The following is a 20,642-nucleotide window of genomic DNA, read 5'->3' on the forward strand; positions in this document are numbered from 1 at the left end:
ACATGAGCCCTGACAGGAACTACTCAATAGACATTGCAGCAACGGTATTTAACCCTTGTGTGGTGTACGGGTCTGTGGGACCCATTTTCAATGTTTACTAAAAGAGAAATGATACAATGAATGAGACTCATTGGCCTTGTAAAATAACACATTTTCATTGAGTGTACACTGTGCACCCCCCTACACATTTATATTACATATGTGGTGTTCGGGTCCACTGGACCCGAGTGTAATAAAAGTGTGGAAAAGTGTGTCTGTAGGTGAAAACAAGGAAAAATTAAACAAAAAGGTTTGCTGTATGCCTTCACTCTGTCTTCCTCCTCCCTGGACCTGCTGTTTCAACATAGCACCAAGAACCTGTCTGTCTCCCTGCCCGTCTGCCTGTCTTCAGATTTTCTCGCACTCTTTACCCTTTGTAGTGTGTGAAACTACACATTGACTTGCGGGAACCTGCACAATGTTATTACAATACATTATTTCAATACATTATTTGTATACATTGTAAAAAAATCCTATATTTTCCCACAATCTACCCCAGCCAGGTGCAAATTGGGGGAGGGACACAACAAATAAATAGCTTTGCATGTGTGGCTCCTTACCACAATCAGTCAGTATGGCAAAAATAGTCTCAACTCAGAGGGCCTCTTGCAGAGAGAGAAGCTAGTGTGGAAGGAGCGTCTTCCACTTTGGAGGTGAAGAATTTTCCAAATATGAGGATCATGTCGCTGTCAATTCGGGAGTCTGACAGTGAGTTGGAAGAAGAGGATGAGATTGTCCCTCAGCCAGACCCAGGACCAACCCGTCAGCAGCCCTGCGCCCAACATTATTGTTGATGAGCAGCTTATGCCATTTATGGGCCGCTGCCCCTTCAGGCAGTACATACTGTCTAAACCCACAAAATAGGGAATCAAGATCTGGGCTGCCTGTGATGCTGCTTCATCATGTGCGTGGAACTTGCAAGTGTATACGGGGAAGCCAGATGGAGGAGCCCCTGAGAACAACCAAGGACAGGAGCTCCTCAAGAGGAAGCTGACGATGGTAGGAACAGCACAAAAAACAAGCCAGAACTCTCACCTCAGCTGTTGAATACACAGAACAGGACTAGCAATTCCTCTAAGTTCGTGTTCCCGGCCGACACGTCCCTAGTGGCCAGGAACATCAAAAAATAAATCATAATGGATCACAATTCCACAAAAGGAGGGGTGGACAATTTAGACAAGCTGGTGACTGGCTACAGCTGCAAAAAAAAAGAACCCTACGCTGGCCACTTGTGATATTCAACATCGTGGCATACGACGCGGCATTGGTAAGACCTCAAATCCAGAGGAAGCAACATATCCCAAGGACCCCAGCTTCTGCAGCCATCATGAGGATGCTGGTGCCCCATCTGCCCGACCCACAGAAGCAACAACTCCAATACCGGAAGTATATGTGTGTGTCTGACTCTCCTACCTTGGCCTGCTGTAACTATGTGAGTTCAGGAATGTTACTAACATCTCACTAAGTGTTTTCATCATTCTAGATTGGAGCCGGTAGCAACAAGAAGCGCTGCGATGTGTGTGGACCCAAGGACAGAAAGACACAGTACACATGCATCAAGTGAAAGAAATAGATTTGCAACACAGTTAAATTCTGTCCCTCGTGTGTAGACCAGCCTTAATGTGTTTTTAATGGGGCTCATTTAATATTTCCATAAAATACGACTAAAATTTGTTCAGTTCAAAGCAATAATCAAGTGATGAAAACCTAATTTATATTTGTTCCAAGAAACATGATTTATTCCACCCATGTCCTAAGTATAGATTGTTTTTGTAAACCAGTGCTACTGATAAATGTGATCTAGTAGAGTTGAATGGCTAATATTAACCATGTATGCTGTCTATAGAGCTGTAATTGATGTAAGTCAACATCTAAGTATTAAGTAATTTTACATAAATTGTTATGGCTGTATTGTTTTAACCCAGTAACGTTGTGGGTCCAGACCTGCTAACATTGGGTGAATAATAACATGAACACCACACAAGGGTTCAAAGCCATAGATTTATTTTAATCAATTCTGAAATGCACCATTGTTGACTGAATGTGCTGCATCTTTCACGAGGCGCAAGAATGACAATTCATGTCCTGTTAAATCGATATATTTTGAGACCACCATGTTTTTATTCTGACAAGATGGAAGTGAAATTCATGAACAAAGTTAAGATACTGTATTTAGGGTAGTTTTAGTATATTAAGACCCCCAGTGGGTGAAACATCACTGCAACAGAACAGAATGCAGGGATTCTCCTTTATTTCTCACATGATAATTTATACCCTTCCAAGTACAAAAACTGCTGGACCTGCACACCCTACCATAAAGTCACATTTTACCACAGCTCTCCAGGGTTGTAACATTTTATTTCTTCTTTGGAGAAATCTGTACATGGAGGTTCTGGTCTTCAGTAGTTCACATATAATATTAGGACAATGGGGGCAGAGACCGGTAGCAAGCACACTGAAGGACCAGGAGCAGTTTCACTCATTACTCAAAGCTGGAGAGGAAGGTCAACACAATCTCCTTCAGTTTGGCATCAGCTGTCGGTGAGATCATGCCATCAGTCCTGGAAAGAAACAAGGGCGTCCCATCAGTTCAGATGAAGTGTATATCAACACGTTACCATTTTAACATAAACCACTGTTGACTTGTAACTCGGATCAGTCTGGTAGTACTCAGGTGGTCCCGTGTGTTACCTGATTGTGGTGAGCAGGTCCTGGTGTTGGCTGAGGATGTGCCCAAGGAAGGCCTTCTCAAACCTGGTGATCTTGGATGGGTCCAACTTGTCCAAGTGACCTCTGACACCAGCGTAGATGACGGTCACCTGCTCCTCAATGGCCATTGGGCCTACAGGAGGGAAAGAAATACATTTTAAAAATAATAATAATTGTGGGCCTTGCGGACAACAAAAATGTCAAACTTTCTTAGCATACTGGTGGCAACACTCACAGTACTGTCCCTGCTTAAGGAGCTCGGTGAGACGGACGCCCCTGTTGAGCAGCTGCTGGGTGGCAGCGTCCAGGTCGGAGCCGAACTGGGCGAAAGCAGCGACCTCACGGTACTGGGCCAGCTCCAGCTTCATGGTACCAGCCACCTACACAGAAAGGACCAATTACATCATGGATTTAGGAGACCGATTCAAGTGAAAAAAAATATACTGTGGGCCAACTGATGAAATGCAAGGAAGTTGCTCCGCATTTATCCAAAGACAGTCTCCTTCAGATCCACAGTTCGTACCTGCTTCATGGCCTTGGTCTGGGCAGCTGATCCAACTCTGGACACAGACAGACCCACGTTGATGGCTGGGCGGATACCTTTGTAGAACAACTCAGTCTCCAAGAAGATCTGCCGGGGAGAGAGCACACCCCTGTTTAGGGATTACATTCATCTTTGACATGTTGACTGGAAATTACGTCCATCCACATCACACCCACCTGTCCGTCAGTGATTGAGATGACGTTGGTGGGGATGTAGGCAGACACATCTCCGGCCTGGGTCTCAATGACTGGCAGAGCGGTCAGGGAGCCGCCGCCAAAGTTGTCGTGCATCTTGGCGGCCCTCTCCAGCAGACGGGAGTGCAGGTAGAACACATCACCGGGGTAGGCCTCACGACCGGGGGGACGACGCAGCAGCAGGGACATCTGACGGTAGGCTACAGCCTGGAGAGTAGGGAGGGGAGAGAATACAGATGGTGAACATGGATGAAGTCACTGTGCGAGCCCAGTTCCATTATTTTTTCCTCCATGAAGTAGCATCACACTCGAGACTCCACTCAGCCCCAACTTCCCCTTCTCACCTGCTTGGACAAATCATCATAGATGATGAGGCCATGCTTGCCATTGTCCCTGAAGAACTCTCCCATGGAGCAGCCCGAGTAGGGGGCCAAGTACTGCAGGGGAGCAGCATCAGAGGCTGTAGCAGAAACCACAATGGTGTATTTCATAGCATCGGCATCAGTCAACCTCTTCACCAGCTGTGCCACAGTGGATCTCTTCTGGCCAATGGCAACGTAGATACAGTAGAGCTTCTTCTTCTCATCTTTGCCTTCGTTGAAACGTCGCTGGTTGATGATGGTGTCAATGGCAATCGCAGTTTTTCTGTTAGATTGGAAAAGAAGGAATTTGTATTAGATTACTGTGCTGGTATACTTGTGCTCTGGAACATCAAATCTGAAAAGAGGCAGCAGTAGAATGGAAAGTTGACTCATATCATAGCTAATAATTACTGCAATTATAAAGGCATGGTTTCTAAGTAGAATGAGAGGCAGAAGCAATTGGTTGAAATTAGAAGTCGACGGATTAATTATGGCCCATTTCAAGTTTTCATAACAATCGGTTTTTGGACGCCAATTATGGCCTATTACATTGCATTCCACGAGGAAACTGCGTGGCAGGCTGACCACCTGTTATGCGAGTGCAGCACGGAGTCAAGGTAAGTTGCTAGCTAGCAGAATTTTTTGTTGTTGAAAGTTCTCTCTTCACATAATCACTAGTTAACCTAGTAATATCAACCATGTGTAGTTAACTAGCTTGTCCTGCGTTGCAAATAATCAATGAAGTGCCTGTTAATTTATCATCGAATCACAGCCTACGTCGCCAAACAGGGGATGATTTAACAAAAGCACAATCGTGAAAAAAGCACAATCGTTGCATGAATGTACCTAACCATAAACATCAATGCCTTTCTTAAAATCAATACACAGAAGTAAACATTTTTAAACCTGCATGTTTAGTTAAAAGAAATTCATGTTAGGCAATATTAACTAGGGAAATTGTGTCACTTGTGTCACTGCAAGCAGAGTCAGGGTATATGCAACAGTTTGGGCTGCCTGGCTCACTGCAAACTAATTTGCCAGAATTTCACATAATTATGACTAACATTGAAGGTTGTGCAATGTAACACAATATTTAGACTTAGGGTTGCCGCCCGTTAGATAAAATACAGAACTGTTCCGTATTTCACTGAAAGAATAAACATTTTGTTTTCTAAACGAGTTCCCGAATTTGACCATATTACTGACCAAAGGCTCGTATTTCTGTGTTTATTATATTATAATAGGGTCTATGATTTGATAGAGCAGTCTGACTGAGTGGTGGTAGGCAGCAGCAGGCTCGTAAGCATTCATTCAAACTTTCCTGCGTTTGCCAGCAGCTCTTAGCAATGCTTGAAGCACAGCGCTGTTTATGACTTCAAGCCAATCAACTCCTGAGATTAGGCTGGCAATACTAAGGTGCCAATTAGAACATCCAATAGTCAAAGGTATATGAAATACAAATGGTATAGAGAGAAATAGTCGACGCGTCATAATTCCTATAATAAACTACAACCTAAAACTTCTTAGCTGGGAATATTGAACCACCAGCTTTCATATGTTCTCATGTTCTGAGCAAGGAACTTAGCCAATGGTAGCTTTTTTACATGGCACATATTGCACTTTTACTTTCTTCTCCAACAGTGTGTTTTTGCATTATTTAAACATTTCATTATTTATTTATGTATTATATTAAGTTAAAATAAGTGTAATTGAGTATTGTTGTAATTGTCATTATTACACACACACACCAAAAAAAAAAAGATAAACAAAATTCGGCCGATTTTAATCTTTTTTTTTTTTTTTTTATTTTTATTTTTTAAATCGGCTTTTTTTGGTCCTCCAATAAATCGGTATCGCCGTTGAAAAATCATAATCGGTCGACCTCTAGTTGAAATAGTCTACTACCCTCTTGGAAAAAGCTAATTAAATTAGCATGGTAGAACATTAACAACTGTTTATTTATTATACATTAAACATCCATATTCTTAGAGGTCGACCGATTATGATTTTTCAACACCGATACCGATTATTGGAGAACCAAAAAAAGCCGGTAACGATTAACCGGACGATTTTTATATATTTGTAATAATGACAATCACAACAATACTGAAAGAACACTTATTTTAACTTAATATAATACATAAATAAAAATCTATTTAGTCTCAAATAATGAAACATGTTCAATCTGGTTTAAATAATGCAAAAACAGTGTTGGGGAAGAAAGTAAAGTGCAATATGTGCCATGTAAAAAAGCTAACGTTTAAGTTCCTTGCTCAGAACATATGAAAGCTGTTGGTTCCTTTTAACATGAGTCTTCAATATTCCCAGTTAAGAAGTTTTAGGTTGTAGTTATTATAGGACTATTTCTCGCTATACCATTTGTATTTCACATACCTTTGACTATTGTATGTTCTTATAGGCACTATAGTATTGCCAGCCTAATCTCGGGAGTTGATAGGCTTGAAGTCATAAACAGTGCTGTGCTTCAAGTATTGCAAATAGATGCTGGCAAACGCAAGAAAGTGCTGTTTGAATGAATGCTTACGAGCCCGCTGCTGCCTACCACCGCTCAGTCAGACTGCTCTATCAAATCAAAGACTTTATTATAATAAAACACACAGAAATACGAGCCTTAGGTCGTTAATATGGTCAAATACGGAAATTATAATTTCAAAAACAAAACTTTTATTCTTTCAGTGAAATACAGAACCGTTCAGTATTTTATTGAACGGGTGGCATCCAGAAGTGTAAATATTGCTGTTTCATTGCACAACCTTCAATGTTATGTCATAATTATGTGAAATTCAGAAAATTAATAACGGTCTTTGTTAGGAAGAAATGATCTTCACACAGTTCACAACGAGCCAGGTGGCCCAAACGGCTGCATATACCCTGACTCTGTTGCACTGAACGCAAGAAAAGTGACACAACTTCCCTAGTTAATATTGCCTGCTAACACAAATTTCTTTTACCTAAATGTGCAGGTTTAAAAAAAATATATACTTGTGTATTGATTTTAAGAAAGGCATTGATGTTTGTGGTTAGGTACATTGGTGCAACAAGTGGTTTTTTTGCGAATGCGCTTGTTAAATCATCACCCGTTTGGCGAAGTAGGCTGTGATTCGATGATAAATTAACAGGCACCGCATTGATTATTTGCAACGCAGGACAGGCTAGTTAAACTAGTAATATCATCAACCATGTGTATTTAACTAGTGATTATGTTAAGATTGATTGTTTTTTATAAGATAAATGCAATGCTAGCTAGCAACTTACCTTGGCTCCTTGCTGCACTCGTGTAAAAAGGTGGTCAGCCTGCCACACAGTCTCCCCATGGAGTGCAATGTAATCGGCATCCAAAAATGCAGATGACCGATTCTTATGAAAATTTGAAAATCAGCCCTGCCGATTAATCAGACGTCCTCTATTCTCAATCCCGTTAGCCCTACTAAAGGAATAGAGGTATTTTCAATGATGGCATCTGGCCATCTGTGTTTACCCAGTCTGCCGGTCACCGATGATCAGCTCACGCTGGCCACGCCCAATGGGCACCAGGCTGTCCACAGCCTTGATGCCAGTCTGCATCGGTTCCTTCACAGAGATACGGGGGATGATGCCAGGGGCCTTCAGACCCACACGCCTACGGATGCTAGACCCAAGAGGACCCTGAGGGACAGGGAAGGGTTAATGCCATTCTGATCAGACCTGATATGCCCAGGCTGTAGTCAATCTCTAGTCACAACCCAAGGACTCGGCCTAGATCCGAAAGGATCAGACAGGAGATCCTGTTTCTTATGTGGTTTGAGTATGAAAATACATTTCTATTTCACATTAATTCTCAATGGACAGAAGTCCTATTCTAATAATAACTGGAACTTGAAATTAACTACACTATTTATTTTTTACAACTCTGCCCTCACCTTTCCATCGATGGCATTGCCCAATGCATCCACCACGCGACCCAGCAACTCTTCACCAACTGGCACGTCCACGATGGCACCAGTCCTCTTCACGATGTCGCCCTCTTTGATCAGCTTGTCATTACCGAACACCACAACACCAACATTGTCAGGCTCCAAGTTCAGAGACATACCCTGGAAAAGAGGATAGAAGACAATGTTAAAATTATGCTGACGACAGTGGTTAGATTGAACAGAAGCTCTTTCAATGCAACATGGTTGAGTTAAATTGATAGACTGCCTAGATCTGCACCTTGAGCCCAGAGGAGAACTCCACCATCTCCTCAGCCTGAACATTCCTGAGACCGTACACTCTGGCAATACCATCACCGATGGAGAGCACACGGCCGGTCTCCTCCAGATCAGCACTTGTGTCAGCCCCCAGGATCTTTTCCTCCAAGATTGAGGACACCTCAGCCGTGCCTGGGAGAAAGAAACCGCTCATCAAAATATGGACTCAACATTAACTTGACGTCAACATAACTCCTCGTGTTCGTCAGTATAATATAGCCATAGAGGAATCCCTTTTATATGTTCGTACAGGGGGAAATAGCAGCCATTGATTAGGAGCTGAATGTGACATTAAAAATAAATAACACACCCCAAACAGATGTTGCCAAAAGATTACAGAGCCTTGACTATTTTACATGGCATTTTGTAGCACTGCACCTTCAAGTCTACATCCTGATGCCCCCTGCTCATTAAAATAGGTACTTGTGGCAAAACAGGATTTCTGACCCAAATAGTCAGTGTCATTAACTAAAGGTCATTCGTTGAGTCAATCATTGAGCATCCATTCGCTTTACACACCAGTCTTTGCAGCAAGACATGGTCTGTGTGTGTGGAGGTGATTCACTCCTACACTGGCGGCGGCAACATTCTTGGACACCTAGAATGAATGAAAGCATGGTCAGTTATTGTTCAAGACTAGTGCTATTGTACTGATGAAATGGGAAATAAATCGCAATGTATATTGGAATCGCTAGCTGCGTTACAATGAACTGAAATCAAAACATGACATATGCCCCGCGGCATTATCCCAAACGTTGTTAGCTAGCTAGGTTGTCCGCAAAATGTCCTCTCTTTTGACAGCTGGCATTTGAATAATCCAATGCCAGTTAAACCACCACTACAAAAACGTATTTCAAAGCAAGTAACTACACTGTAGTTACCTAATTATAATTGTATGAACTTGTTCTGTGCAAGGCAGAGCATTCTGTATGTAAAAGACCCTGACCTTCACAGAACTTAGCTAACTAACGGATAGCATGCTCAACTAACGTTACCTAGCACAGCCATTTTACGGGACCGTAGTGTAGATGAAGTGCATTCATTGAAAGGGAAAAACGAAATGAAATGTGCAATGAATGAGTTATAAAAACAGCAATGTAACGTTATCAAATAAATATCAAGACAGCAGGTCGAGTGGCATGAGTTGCCTTGCTGGGTCATGACGTTCTAGACGAGCGTGTGAAGGTGGAGGCCTGTAGGCCTACCCTTCATACACCCACTACATTCACATTTCAATTCGTGCAATGCAAATTGTCTTATATTCAACAACCAAATCTATATTCAACAACCAAATCAATACTCACAAATCCAGCCCGTCTGGGCAGGCTTCTTGCCAGGGCCGCTGCAACTCGCACTGATAACATCTCTAACGGGCGAATGTGACTTATCCTCCACCACCTGCAAAGACCAGCTAGTTTTACTTAGAGGGTGTCCTATGTATGCGAATGACCTGAAAAAAAAGAGCTTCGTTCTTCTTCATTTTATGTCATCCGTGATGACAGCCTGTCATTTCAAATCATTACTGCCATCTACTGTAGCGGAGTTCACGTTTCAGCTGCTATGTATGAGTGGTACAATAGCGCCCACTAGCGATCATAGTGGGCCTGACATTTTTTTGGGTGGGGGGGGGGGATTCGGCACAACCTAGAGGCCATGTGTGGTATTTAATATTTCCTAAGCGTGAAAATACCGATCCATCGACGCTTTGTCAACGAAGCAGTTGCCTGTCAGCTCAGTGCTAGAACTGCTTGAATGTAGGTTGGAACGGACAATCTGCATGGGCTATATCTCTCATCAACCCAGCGGCAAGACAAGGATCCAAGAATGGTTTTAGTGCATGTCGGATATCTGGTTCTTCCTGTATTTGGCTCAGTAAGAAATAGAGGTATTTATATATATTTATCTTTAACGATTACGTATGCCCTGTTCATCTTAATATCGCGAAAGCTGCTCGAAAATCTCTTAGGATCCATTCCAACACTAGCAAGCGACTGTGTTGTTGTCCTAGCTAGTTGGCTACCAAACAGCTGTTCCGTTCTATATAAAGCTAATGGTAGCTAACTAGGACAAAACAGTGTTTGCCATACAAGGCTATTATGTTCTCATTCGCTTTCGAAACATTTTATTAACAATTGCACGGCCATATTACACATTTTGGTAGTATGGGTCTGATCGTATAGAAAAAAGCAGGTGTCAATAGCTATCTGAAAAGGCTAACTAACGTTAGCTATCTAATTTATATGGACGCGCGTTGACCGATGCTATTTAGCTAACTAACGCTAGCTACCTTTTAAACGTAAAGCTATTTTTGGACATTATATTGTAGTAAGTCAGTTCTATTTCAATAAGCACACCCATTGAAATTAATGGCAATGGTGAAATGTCAGAGAGGAATGCGTAAAACACGTTCAAACTTGTTTGAAGGTTAGTTAGCTGGTTGCAAAGTGCTAGCTCGGTCTCTTTGTAGGGAGAATATATTTAATCCCAGGATGTCATTTGAAGATCATCTTTACTGCTTGCCAAGAGGATTTTATGACTAATTCAATTAGCTAGCTAGCTAAAGAATGTTTGCTATATTGCAACTACTAGCTAACAAACAGGCTAAATTGTCATATTTTAAAATGTCAGGAATATCTTTAAAAACTCCTAACGTTAGCTAATTTAGCTAGCTATGTAGGTTGTTTTTCCAATCTGGTTTGAGCGTTTCGTATTCTGTATTTACAGTAAATCCGATACATATTTAGTATGATATGTTATGTATTTTGTGCAAAAGTATATGTTATGAATTATAGCTAACGTTAGCTAGGCCAGAAGTTAGGTTAAGGTTGGGGAATGGTTAGCTAACATGCAAAGTAGCTAGTTGTGATGAGATTCGAACTCACCGTATACGCCGACCAACCAACAAACTTTCGTTTTTTATTTAAGTAATCTTATGTCTTATTTAACCAAACGTAACATATCATACTAATTTAAGTGTCCCGGATTTACCTTTACTATGTTATGTCTCGTCTATGAGACCAGGCTGATCCACCAGTTGATTTTAGACAGTCATTTCCCATTGATTCAGTATCAAAACATACTTAATTAAGCAATAAGGCACGAGGGTGTGAGGTATATGGCCAACATACCACGGCTAAGAGCTGTTCATAACCTGACGCAACGCGGAGTGCCTGGATACAGTCCTTAGCAGTGCAGTGGTATATTGGCCGTATACCACAACCCCCGAGGTACTTTATTGCTATTATAAACTGGTTACCAAAGTAATTAGAGCAGTAACAAGAAATGTTTTGTCATACCCATTGTATATGGTCTGATATACCACGGCTGTCAGCCAATCAGCATTCAGGGCGTGAACCACCCAGTTTATGAAGTTGCATAAACTGTCTAGGCTACAGTGTAGTGTATTAAATTCATACAGTGGCATCAATTATTTCACATTGTGCTTTTATTTCTGTTCTTATTTCCTGTTTCATAGTTTCGAGGCTGGCTCTACATTCTGCATTTATCAGATCTTTGTCGTCCCTCCCATTGTGTAGCTAATGATCATCTGCTGCTGCTGTGTGGTGTGGCGTGGCCTCTGCCTGTTCTCTGCATTTAGCTGTATTGAATCCCTTCTTCATTTCCTCTTTCCATCAGAAGACGACATTGGTGTATATATATAACAACAACAAAAATGTATCATTCAACCATAGAGTATATGTGGATAAACTAAAACAAATAGCTAACACCTATAGAATAACTTTTTGTCTTTGTCAAGTTGTTGTAGAGTTAACACATTTTTAGCTCTTAAAGAGAATCAAATGTATGTCATTGTGTACCTCCCATTCAGTCTTGATTATGACAACAGCCTACTGTAAATCCCTGTAAAGTGGATACATTTTGCATGGATTCTATTTCTGCACTGCTTTACTGAACACCAGAATTTGGCAAATTTTCCTTTTTTTCCCCATGGAAAATGCATTGTACAAAGGTAGCTAAATAATAGTACATTTTGCTCCAATTGGCATTTTTTTTACATGTACAATTACATGTAAAGCTTATGCATTGTCATATTTCATTGAATATGATCACACACACAATTATAATTATCTGAGTGATTTCAAAATAGACAACACATCAACATTTTATAAATACTGGTACACTTCACCTCTTCCCAACAACCTGTCATAACCACCTCCATTTGTGTAACCCTTTTGTTCTTCTTGAAAATGTAAATCTTTGAAACACTGAATTATCAGGCCTTTTGCTCACTAAAGCCAAAACCAAATCGCAATGCTATAAGTGTAGATACTCTCACTGGTTGTTCACTTCCCAATGAGCCTCCCCACTAACAAAAGTACAAAATGCTATCCATTTCACAGGGATGCTTATCTCCTGCACTGCTACAGTAAACCTTCTAGCAGAGTAATAACGTATTTTATTGTTTGGTTGTGGTCTCTCTTTACCTTTTTGTTCTGGTAATGGTACTTTCAATGCATGGTCACATTATGATTCATATGATTTTTTTTTATTTTTTACATTGAATAGTAAATTCCAATGTAATCTTTCTGTAGTAAAGATGTACCCTACCGTGCTGTAGCCAACCACATCTGCTCATTAGATGCTGCTTCTGTTCTTATTAACCCTATATGGAGCATGGTGGGCCTTGCCTTCAGTCAATGTTGTTTATTTTTGTTGCATGGTGTTTATATTATCATTATTACAACAACAAAAACACAAATTCCACAAACTAATATTTTTCAATAAAGAATATAGTATTTTTCCTAACCTTCAGTGTGCTTCTTGCTGATTTCCATTTATTGTCTTTAGCCCTCCCCTCGTCCCTACCTGCCCCCTTCCACCCCACCCACCTCTCCTGCTGTGACAAAGATAGACAATTTCAATGCTTTTATCATCACAAGGCCTGAATGAGTCTATCCCCTGTCATTCATGGTGATTGTACCACTGAGACAATTGAAAGTGCAGTGTGCCACAGTTGATCCTTGGATCAAATGCTTCTCTATTAGGATTTAACCATTCTGATTAGTGACTGGTTAGGAGCTGAATGTGACCAAAAATACCCCACCTCATTCAGATGTTTCTGAAAGATTACAGAGCCTTGACTCTTTTACAAGGCATTTTGTAGCACTGCACCTTCAAGTCTTCTCCAACTTAATGACCCAAATGCAATGTAGACTTTGCCTTTTTCTCAGTTGTAGGGCTTTCACCTGTTTTCATCTGAATGTGTTATCCACTCTACCACCAACACTTTAGCATGTTCTTCATGTTAGAAAAGGTGAAGGTGACTTTCACAAAGGCCTAGACATAGGTCTGTCCCACATTGTTTGTGCTAGGCTGCGTATAGCTCAGTGCATAGATTCAGTTTACATTTGTTTGATGTTATTTTTCCAGGACTTCTCTTGCTGCCCGAGTCCAAAATGCATTTTACCGCAATGGAAAACATGTCACTGACTATGAAATCTCGTCCTATAAATTTTGTTCTCCCCTTTCAAACATATTTTGTCATATTGCCATCAATGTCACAATGCAGCCTACGCCACCTTCATGCTAATTGCAATCCATTCCCATTCCTATCAATAATCAATGTTATTTCCATTAGAATTGTCAGCCCTATATAGTATGGAGACAGTGCACTGTACTAGTCTCTGATTCAACAGCAGCCTGTTCTCTTCAGCTGCCAAATAGCTGTGGTTGGAAGAGGGGAAAAGTACTGTCAAGCTATTTCCTCTGCACCAACGAATCTACACATGGGAAAAGTTTGGGTAGCAGTGTGTGTCAGTGAGAGTAAGATACAGGCCTAGGCAGTATTTGAATTGATTTCTTGAAGGAGATAGACACATATGTTGTAGGCTTTATGTAGCCTTGGCCTTGACTCGTGCTCATAGATATTTCACATCTTGGCATTTGCTGTTAGATATTTCTGGGTAGTGATGTATAAACAGACACATCATTGATGTTGTGCTATATAATGTTACCCACAGTTCAACAAGTGAAACAGTTATCAGAAAAAGGACACACTCACAGCAATGCTATCACATTGTTAAAATCCTCAGTGATTATAAAGGATGAACAGTTTGTGTCATAAAAAAAGAAACATGTTGAAGTTGCAGAACATTTCTGGCAGCACTTCTATCGAAGGGATTTAAGGTCATTCAGATATATTACCGGTACCCCTAGATTTTAAAACTAGATTCATTTGAAAAGCACTCTGTTACACAATTTAAATGCACAATCCCGGGCACGCACATTGCCGAAGAGTCAGATGCCCAGAGGTGAGAATCCAACCAGAAGGTCAAATGTCACATGATGCCATAATAGACCGTGTTTGGAAATATTAACATTTTCCATGCAGGTTTGAATGTGTTACTTCACCATATCTCCCTATCCCCTGATGTAAGTTTCACCATAGGTAAGAGTTAGGGCTTTTGTAAAGATCCTCCTACAGAAACACAATTACATCACAGAAACACACACTCCATGTCACAAACACAATAAATTCTAACCTACCGTTTCTCTCTCTCAGGTGTCTGACTCCCTCTCATTGTTTCCACAGGATCCCACTTTAACCGGCAGCAGCAGCAGCATAGCCATGCTACCTCTTGCCGGCACTTCCAGCTAGGCCCCCAGGCCCAGCTGCCCATTGACTTCCCAATGCCCCACGCAGGTCAGCCCCAGTCGGGCATCAACCCCCACCTGGCTCCCCCTGGCCACCAACATTCTCCCCAGCTCCATACGCCCCTCAACCCCCTACCCCCCACACCCCAGTTCCAGGACCTCTCTGCCCCCCCTTTCCTACCTCAGGCCTTACACCAGCAGTACCTCCTCCAGCAGCAGATCCTAGAGACCCAGCACCGGCGCATCATGCCACCTTCCAGGTATGGGGACCTGGTTTCTGGCTATGCACGGCACTCCCATAGTAACTTGGGTACCTCCATAAGCTATAGAAAAGTCAAGGTTTGTATGAACAACTACAGTATATTTGAAATGTAATAATATGAATGTGCCCCTGGTAAAGGGGTAGTTGAGTTTGGCATGTGTTTTCACATCTCAAAAGTGCTTTAAAGTTGAGTTGAAATTTCCATTGGATCTGCAGATCCACACAACATATGGCATGGAATATGATGTGCACAGAAACCTTTTTTTGGTTGTCCTCTGTCAGCAGACACCAGCCCCACAGACTGCGGCCGGGTTACGAGTTTGCTGCCGCCCTCCACATCCCCCCACAGCCTGCGGCCCAGCAGCCTCGCTACCTGGCTGAAGGCACAGACTGGTAAGACGCCAGCTTGCACTCATACAATAATGTGGCTTCATTGTTAAAGAGATACTTTGGGATTTTGGCAAATATGCCCTTTATCTACTTCCCCAGAGTCAGATGAACTTGTGGATACCATTTGTATACCATTTATGTCCAGTATGAAGGAAGTTAGAGGTAGTATTCTAGCAGATGCCCTTAGACTTCCAGTCATTGCGTTAACTCTAGTTAGCATTGGGTAGCAAAACGACCTCTAACTTCCTTCATACTGGACACAGAGACATAAAAATGGCATCCACGAGTGCATCTGACTCCGGGGGAAGTTGACAAAATACTGAGGTATCCATTTAAGTCTCATACATTACTCCTGGACTGTCGAATTTGAGTCACCCGTTCCCACAGGCATGATGTATTATTTGTCACATGCGCCGAATACAACAGGTGTAGACCTTGCAGTGAAATGCTTACTTACAAGCCCTTAACCAACAATACAGTTTTAAGAAAAATAACTGTTAAGTAAAAAATAAAGAGCAGCAGTAAAATTACAGTAGCAAGGCTATATACAGGGGCTACCGGTACAGAGTCAATGTGCGGGTCAGTCGACGTAATTGAGGTAATATGTACATGTAGGTAGAGATAAAGTGACTATACATAGATAATAAACAGAGAATAGCAGCAGCGTAAAAGAGGGGGGGGGGGGACACAATGCAAATAGTCTGGGTAGCCCTTTGATTAGCTGTTCAGGAGTCTTATGTCTTGGGGGTAGAAGCTGTTAAGAAGCCTTTTGGACCTAGACTTGGCTCACCGGTACCGCTTGCCGTGCGGTAGCAGAGAGAACAGTCTATGACTAGGGTGGCTGGAGTCTTTGATAATTTTTAGGGCCTTCCTCTGACACCGCCTTGTACAGAGGTCCTGGATGGCAGGAAGCTTGGCCCCAGTGATGTACTGGGCCATACGTACTACCCTCTGTAGGGAAACCAAGGACAATCAATGTTAATGATTTTTGTTGGGTCTTTGTTTAACTGGTTCCTCTCTTATCTCTCCTCCTCTGTTGTGTGGTTGGTCAGGGATTTGAGTGTGGACGCGGGGCTCCCTCCTCCTCAGTACCACGTCCGGCCACTGCCCCAGCACTACCATCACTACCTGACATCTCCCAGGATGCATCACTTCCCCAGGAACAATGCTTCCACCCAAGTGGTGAGATCATCACAACTCTTTTTGCCATAATATTTAAATGAACAGAATGTACATTTACAATTAAAGCGATGTTCAATGATCTGTGCAATCATGGCATCCATATTTGTTGTACCACCTGTAGTATTTGATTTGGTCTTTACACCATAGATCATTGTAGAGACTGGGTTCAGGGATGGCTGGCATCTGTATGAAATTCAAAGATGTTTTCTCAGAGTTGAGGAGAATGTATCCAGATTACTCCCTTACCGTCTCACTGTATGTTCTCTCCAGGTTGTCCATGAGATCAGAAACTACCCGTATCCTCAGTTACACCTGCTGGCCCTGCAGGGCCTCAACCCCTCCCGCCACGCATCCGCTGTGAGAGAGAGCTATGAGGTACTGTTATCCCAGTCACACGGCTAACTCCAGTCAACCCTGTCACACTCTCACCCCGACACACACACACACACACACACACACACACACTCTGGTAATCACACGGCTGTCCTCACGCCTCTGTCCCTACCTCCAATGCTGTGGACATCCTCATGTGGGACTGCTCTTCTCTTTTCCACGAGTTCTGTTCTCCAGATGCTTCTGAATCGAAAAGCTATTGTTTTATTTTGCTTTGTTCATTTGTTGTTTTTATCGGACTGAAATAAGCCAGTATTAATGAAGTGTCTTGACCTAAAATAACCCTTGAAATCCTACTTTGCTGAGGTAGAGACAAATGCTTGTTCCAGATGTTTAACAGTCTTTCCCCATGTGTTGCCTGTAGGAGCTACTGCAGCTGGAGGACAGGTTGGGCAGTGTGAACCGAGGGGCTGTCCAGACCACTATTGAAAGGTTTACCTACCCTCACAAATACAAGAAGGTAAGAATATACCCTCAGGTCATGTCTGTAACGGATGTACTGAGGCAGAACATTGAATAAAGCGCCATAGAATAGAATGACACGGATGAACATTGCCGTCTCATTTTAGGTCATTGTTAGCCACATAATCTCTCCAAAGAATCCTGTCTCCTTGCAGTCCAAACGGACTTGTTATTTACACAACAGTCAGATGGTTTGGAGTGTACCCAATTTAAGACCACGGATGACTCCTCTTGCAGGTGAAAGGACAAATTATTATAAAGCTGTGTGAGTCTTGCGAGAATTATTTGAATATACTGAAGGAATCATTGGCATGCATGACATTTTAGTGATTCATTGAGACTGGAACCAGAAGCACACTTTTTAATTGTGGCAGCAGTATTTGCAGTATATATATGGGAGATGGTACTAAACTGGGTTTGTCAGTGCATACCTAGTCATGTATCTGAACTACAGTATTTGGACTTCAAGCATCTTTCTCTTTTCATGTGAACTATCAAAACTTAGCAAATGAAATTGAGTTACATTTGAAAATATGCATATTGCTTTTTGTAATTAATTTTATTTGTATATTTTATTTTCCAGAGGATACCTCAGGACCTTAAGCTAGGGCTGGAGGATGAGGAACTGGATACAGATGAGAAGTGTACCATCTGTCTATCAATGCTGGAGGATGGAGAGGATGTCAGGTGGGTCTAGTCACAATGCTAATGACAATGTTATTGTCATGGGACATTTGGTGCCAAAACAGACTACAGTTTGCAGATCTCTGTATCTATGGTAATTCATATTAACACTCTTCATCCTCTTCCTCCACCACCAGGAGATTACCCTGCATGCACCTCTTCCACCAGGCGTGTGTGGACCAGTGGCTGGCCACCAGTAGGAAATGCCCCATATGCAGGGTGGACATTGAGACCCAGCTGGCACCAGACAGCTGATGCCTCCTATCCCTGCCCCCATCTTGTAAAACCCCACCTCATCCCTAGGGGGAGCTCTGCCAAACGTCCCCCTTCCCATCTGCATCACATATGAGCCTGCCTTCTGAGCCAGCTGAAGAAGACAATGAACGGGAGGGGAGGTGAGAGGGATTAACAAAGCACACTGATCCAAACAATAGAGAAACAAAAGAGGCCGGTGGATGGATGAAGAAGAGTGACAGAAGGGTGCCAGAATGTATGGACAGATTTGCAGGGTCTTGATGAGTCTCCATCAGGGTTTTGCACCGTAGCATTAGCTTCTCCATACACTCAGAGATGAGATCCTCCATCAACCCCCCTAGCGAGCGTGTGTGTTGTGTTGTTGGGTTTGTATATAGGCCTATTCTCTACCGCTGATGTGTACTGGTCTCACTCCCTCTTGATGAAACCCAAAACTCTGAGCTCTAGCTACAGCACATCTGTGCGAAACATAACAAAATAGGAAATCAGCAGTGGGATGTTTCTTGAAATGAGCTTCTGTGGCCTAATACATACGGCATTATGGAGTGTAGTAGTCTTGTTATTGATCACCAGTATTTAACAGGGTGACAGTGTGGTGTAGCAAGCAGAAATCCCACTTTAAGAAATAAGGTGGGGGAAAAATACAAAAGGGGGAAATACTCCTCTTTAAAAGAGGGTAATAGGCGTACAGGCAGCCTTTAGGCAATGAGGAAGTGCTAGCTATGTACAAAGGCCAATCAATAGGTGGATTTCCAGTACAGTAGATCTCTGCTATCACAGTGGATGCTAGAGATGCTAACCAGGCATGGCTTCAGTGGTTTGTATTGTGCTGTATTGGGGCCTCTATACCCTAGAACTGAGGCCCCAGATATGCATGCTGTATGGCAGGCTTGGGCTGTCTTGTGATTGTGGAGCAGTAGGAAGTCTGCGCAGGATGACGTTTATTGTCATGAGTCTTGTCCTGGAGGCAGAACTCAGCGATTTCCACTAGACGGAACAGCTGCAAAGTCAGAATTGGCTATATTGTAAAAATTAATTAAAACAATTTTAGGTTAGGGTTAGCAGTGTGGTTAGGTTTAAAATCAGATTATATGACTTTGTGGCTGTGCCAGCTAGTGACCACTCTGCAGAGCTACCTCCAGAACAAGATTCATTACAGGGGGGGAAAACTGAAAAGTCCGCAGTATCTCTGCATGTGAACCGTACACTGCATGACTCTCTCCCTCATCCATGGAGCAGGATGAAGTTTCCCTTAGATGCTGATCTTAGGTCAGTGTTGCGTCTCCCCTCCTAATAATTAAGATTAGAATTGGAGAGGAACGCTGATTATAGAACTGTGCCTATGGGCAACTTCTACTCACAGCCTCATCCATAGCACGATCTTTAAGGCTGGCATTGGCTGGAGGATGCAGTGTCTGTGTATTGTCTTTAGAGTGAATACAATGTAGTTATTTTCTAACATACACTACCATTCAAAAGTTTGGGGCCACTTAGAAATGTCCTTGTTTTTGAAAGAAAAGCAATTTTTTTGGTCCATTAAAATAACATTTATCAGAAATACAGTGTGTTAATGTTGTAAATGACTATTGTAGCTGGAAACGGCAGATTTTTTTTAAAATGGAATATCTACAGAGGCCCATTATCAGCAACCATCACTCCTGTGTTTCAATGGCACGTTGTGTTAGCTAATCCAAGTTTGTAATCGAACCCACAAATGCTGATGCTCCAGATACTCAACTAGTCTAAAGAAGGCCAGTTTTATTGCTTCTTTAATCAGTGCAACAGTTTTCAGCTGTGCTAGCATAATTGCAAAAGGGTTTTCTAATGATCAATTAGCCTTTTAAAATGATAAACTTGGATTAGCTAACACAACGTGCCATTGGAACACAGGAGTGATGGTTGCTGATAATGGGCCTCTGTGCACCGATGTACGTAGATATTCCATAAAAAATCTGCCGTTTCCAGCTACAATAGTCATTTATAACATTAACAATGTCTACACTTATTTCTGATACATTTTATGTTATTTTAATGGACAAAAAAAATTAGCTTTTCTTTCAAAAACAAGGACATTTCTAAGTGACCCCAAACTTTTGAATGATAGTGTATACCAGGACCTTATTGCCTACAGAACAAGCCCATGTGATTTATACAGTACATAGCAAACAACCTCCATTGTCTTTCCGTTCCCTTCCTTTCAATCTCAGTTGCTCCCGTTTTTCGATACAAGAATACAGCTGGTGTTCCAGGGAGAGATCCAACTCGTAAGCCTTTGTTCTGTGTTCTGGAATGTGTAAGATG

The 20,642-nt window shown here is 42.1% G+C and overlaps 2 protein-coding genes across 5 annotated transcripts; one reads left to right on the plus strand and one right to left on the minus strand.

Moving 5' to 3' along the window:
• Positions 1-2,026: 2,026 nt before the first annotated feature.
• LOC106580568 (ATP synthase subunit alpha, mitochondrial) lies at positions 2,027-9,664 on the minus strand. Its single transcript, XM_014161765.2, has 11 exons — positions 9,403-9,664; positions 8,618-8,696; positions 8,061-8,230; positions 7,769-7,942; positions 7,348-7,514; positions 3,831-4,131; positions 3,469-3,693; positions 3,272-3,379; positions 2,984-3,128; positions 2,731-2,881; positions 2,027-2,600 (listed from the first exon to the last, which is right to left on the minus strand). Exons 1-11 carry the CDS (start codon positions 9,460-9,462, stop codon positions 2,522-2,524), a joined length of 1,659 nt encoding a protein of 552 aa, XP_014017240.2. The 5' UTR covers positions 9,463-9,664; the 3' UTR covers positions 2,027-2,521.
• A 62-nt stretch (positions 9,665-9,726) lies between these two features.
• LOC106580569 (E3 ubiquitin-protein ligase RNF165) lies at positions 9,727-19,919 on the plus strand. 4 transcript variants are annotated; one of them, XM_045703315.1, is made up of 8 exons: positions 9,727-9,983; positions 11,574-14,973; positions 15,258-15,368; positions 16,418-16,547; positions 16,818-16,922; positions 17,305-17,400; positions 17,986-18,089; positions 18,224-19,919. In XM_045703315.1, exons 2-8 carry the CDS (start codon positions 14,750-14,752, stop codon positions 18,339-18,341), a joined length of 888 nt encoding a protein of 295 aa, XP_045559271.1. In that variant the 5' UTR covers positions 9,727-9,983; positions 11,574-14,749; the 3' UTR covers positions 18,342-19,919. The 4 variants fall into 4 exon arrangements, with proteins under 4 accessions (XP_045559271.1, XP_045559272.1, XP_014017241.1 ...); XM_045703316.1 differs by having other exon boundaries at positions 11,635-14,973; XM_014161766.2 differs by having other exon boundaries at positions 9,742-9,983; positions 14,652-14,973.
• Positions 19,920-20,642: the final 723 nt, after the last annotated feature.

This window comes from Salmo salar, chromosome ssa20, assembly GCF_905237065.1.
Source record: "Salmo salar chromosome ssa20, Ssal_v3.1, whole genome shotgun sequence".
In the NCBI taxonomy this organism is placed as follows: domain Eukaryota; kingdom Metazoa; phylum Chordata; class Actinopteri; order Salmoniformes; family Salmonidae; genus Salmo; species Salmo salar.

Excerpts from the sequence above, each read along its gene's own strand:
- LOC106580568 (XM_014161765.2), bottom strand. The coding sequence starts at position 9,462 with ATGTTATCAGTGCGAGTTGCAGCGGCCCTGGCAAGAAGCCTGCCCAGA. Across the intron at positions 8,231-8,617 it reads ATGTCTTGCTGCAAAGACTG|GCACGGCTGAGGTGTCCTCA; the intron begins GTGTGTAAAGCG and ends TCTTTCTCCCAG. Across the intron at positions 3,380-3,468 it reads TCTCAATCACTGACGGACAG|ATCTTCTTGGAGACTGAGTT; the intron begins GTGGGTGTGATG and ends TCTCCCCGGCAG.
- LOC106580569 (XM_014161766.2), top strand. The coding sequence starts at position 9,923 with ATGGTTTTAGTGCATGTCGGATATCTGGTTCTTCCTGTATTTGGCTCA. Across the intron at positions 14,974-15,257 it reads CGCATCATGCCACCTTCCAG|CAGACACCAGCCCCACAGAC; the intron begins GTATGGGGACCT and ends GTCCTCTGTCAG. Across the intron at positions 17,401-17,985 it reads ACCCTCACAAATACAAGAAG|AGGATACCTCAGGACCTTAA; the intron begins GTAAGAATATAC and ends TTTATTTTCCAG.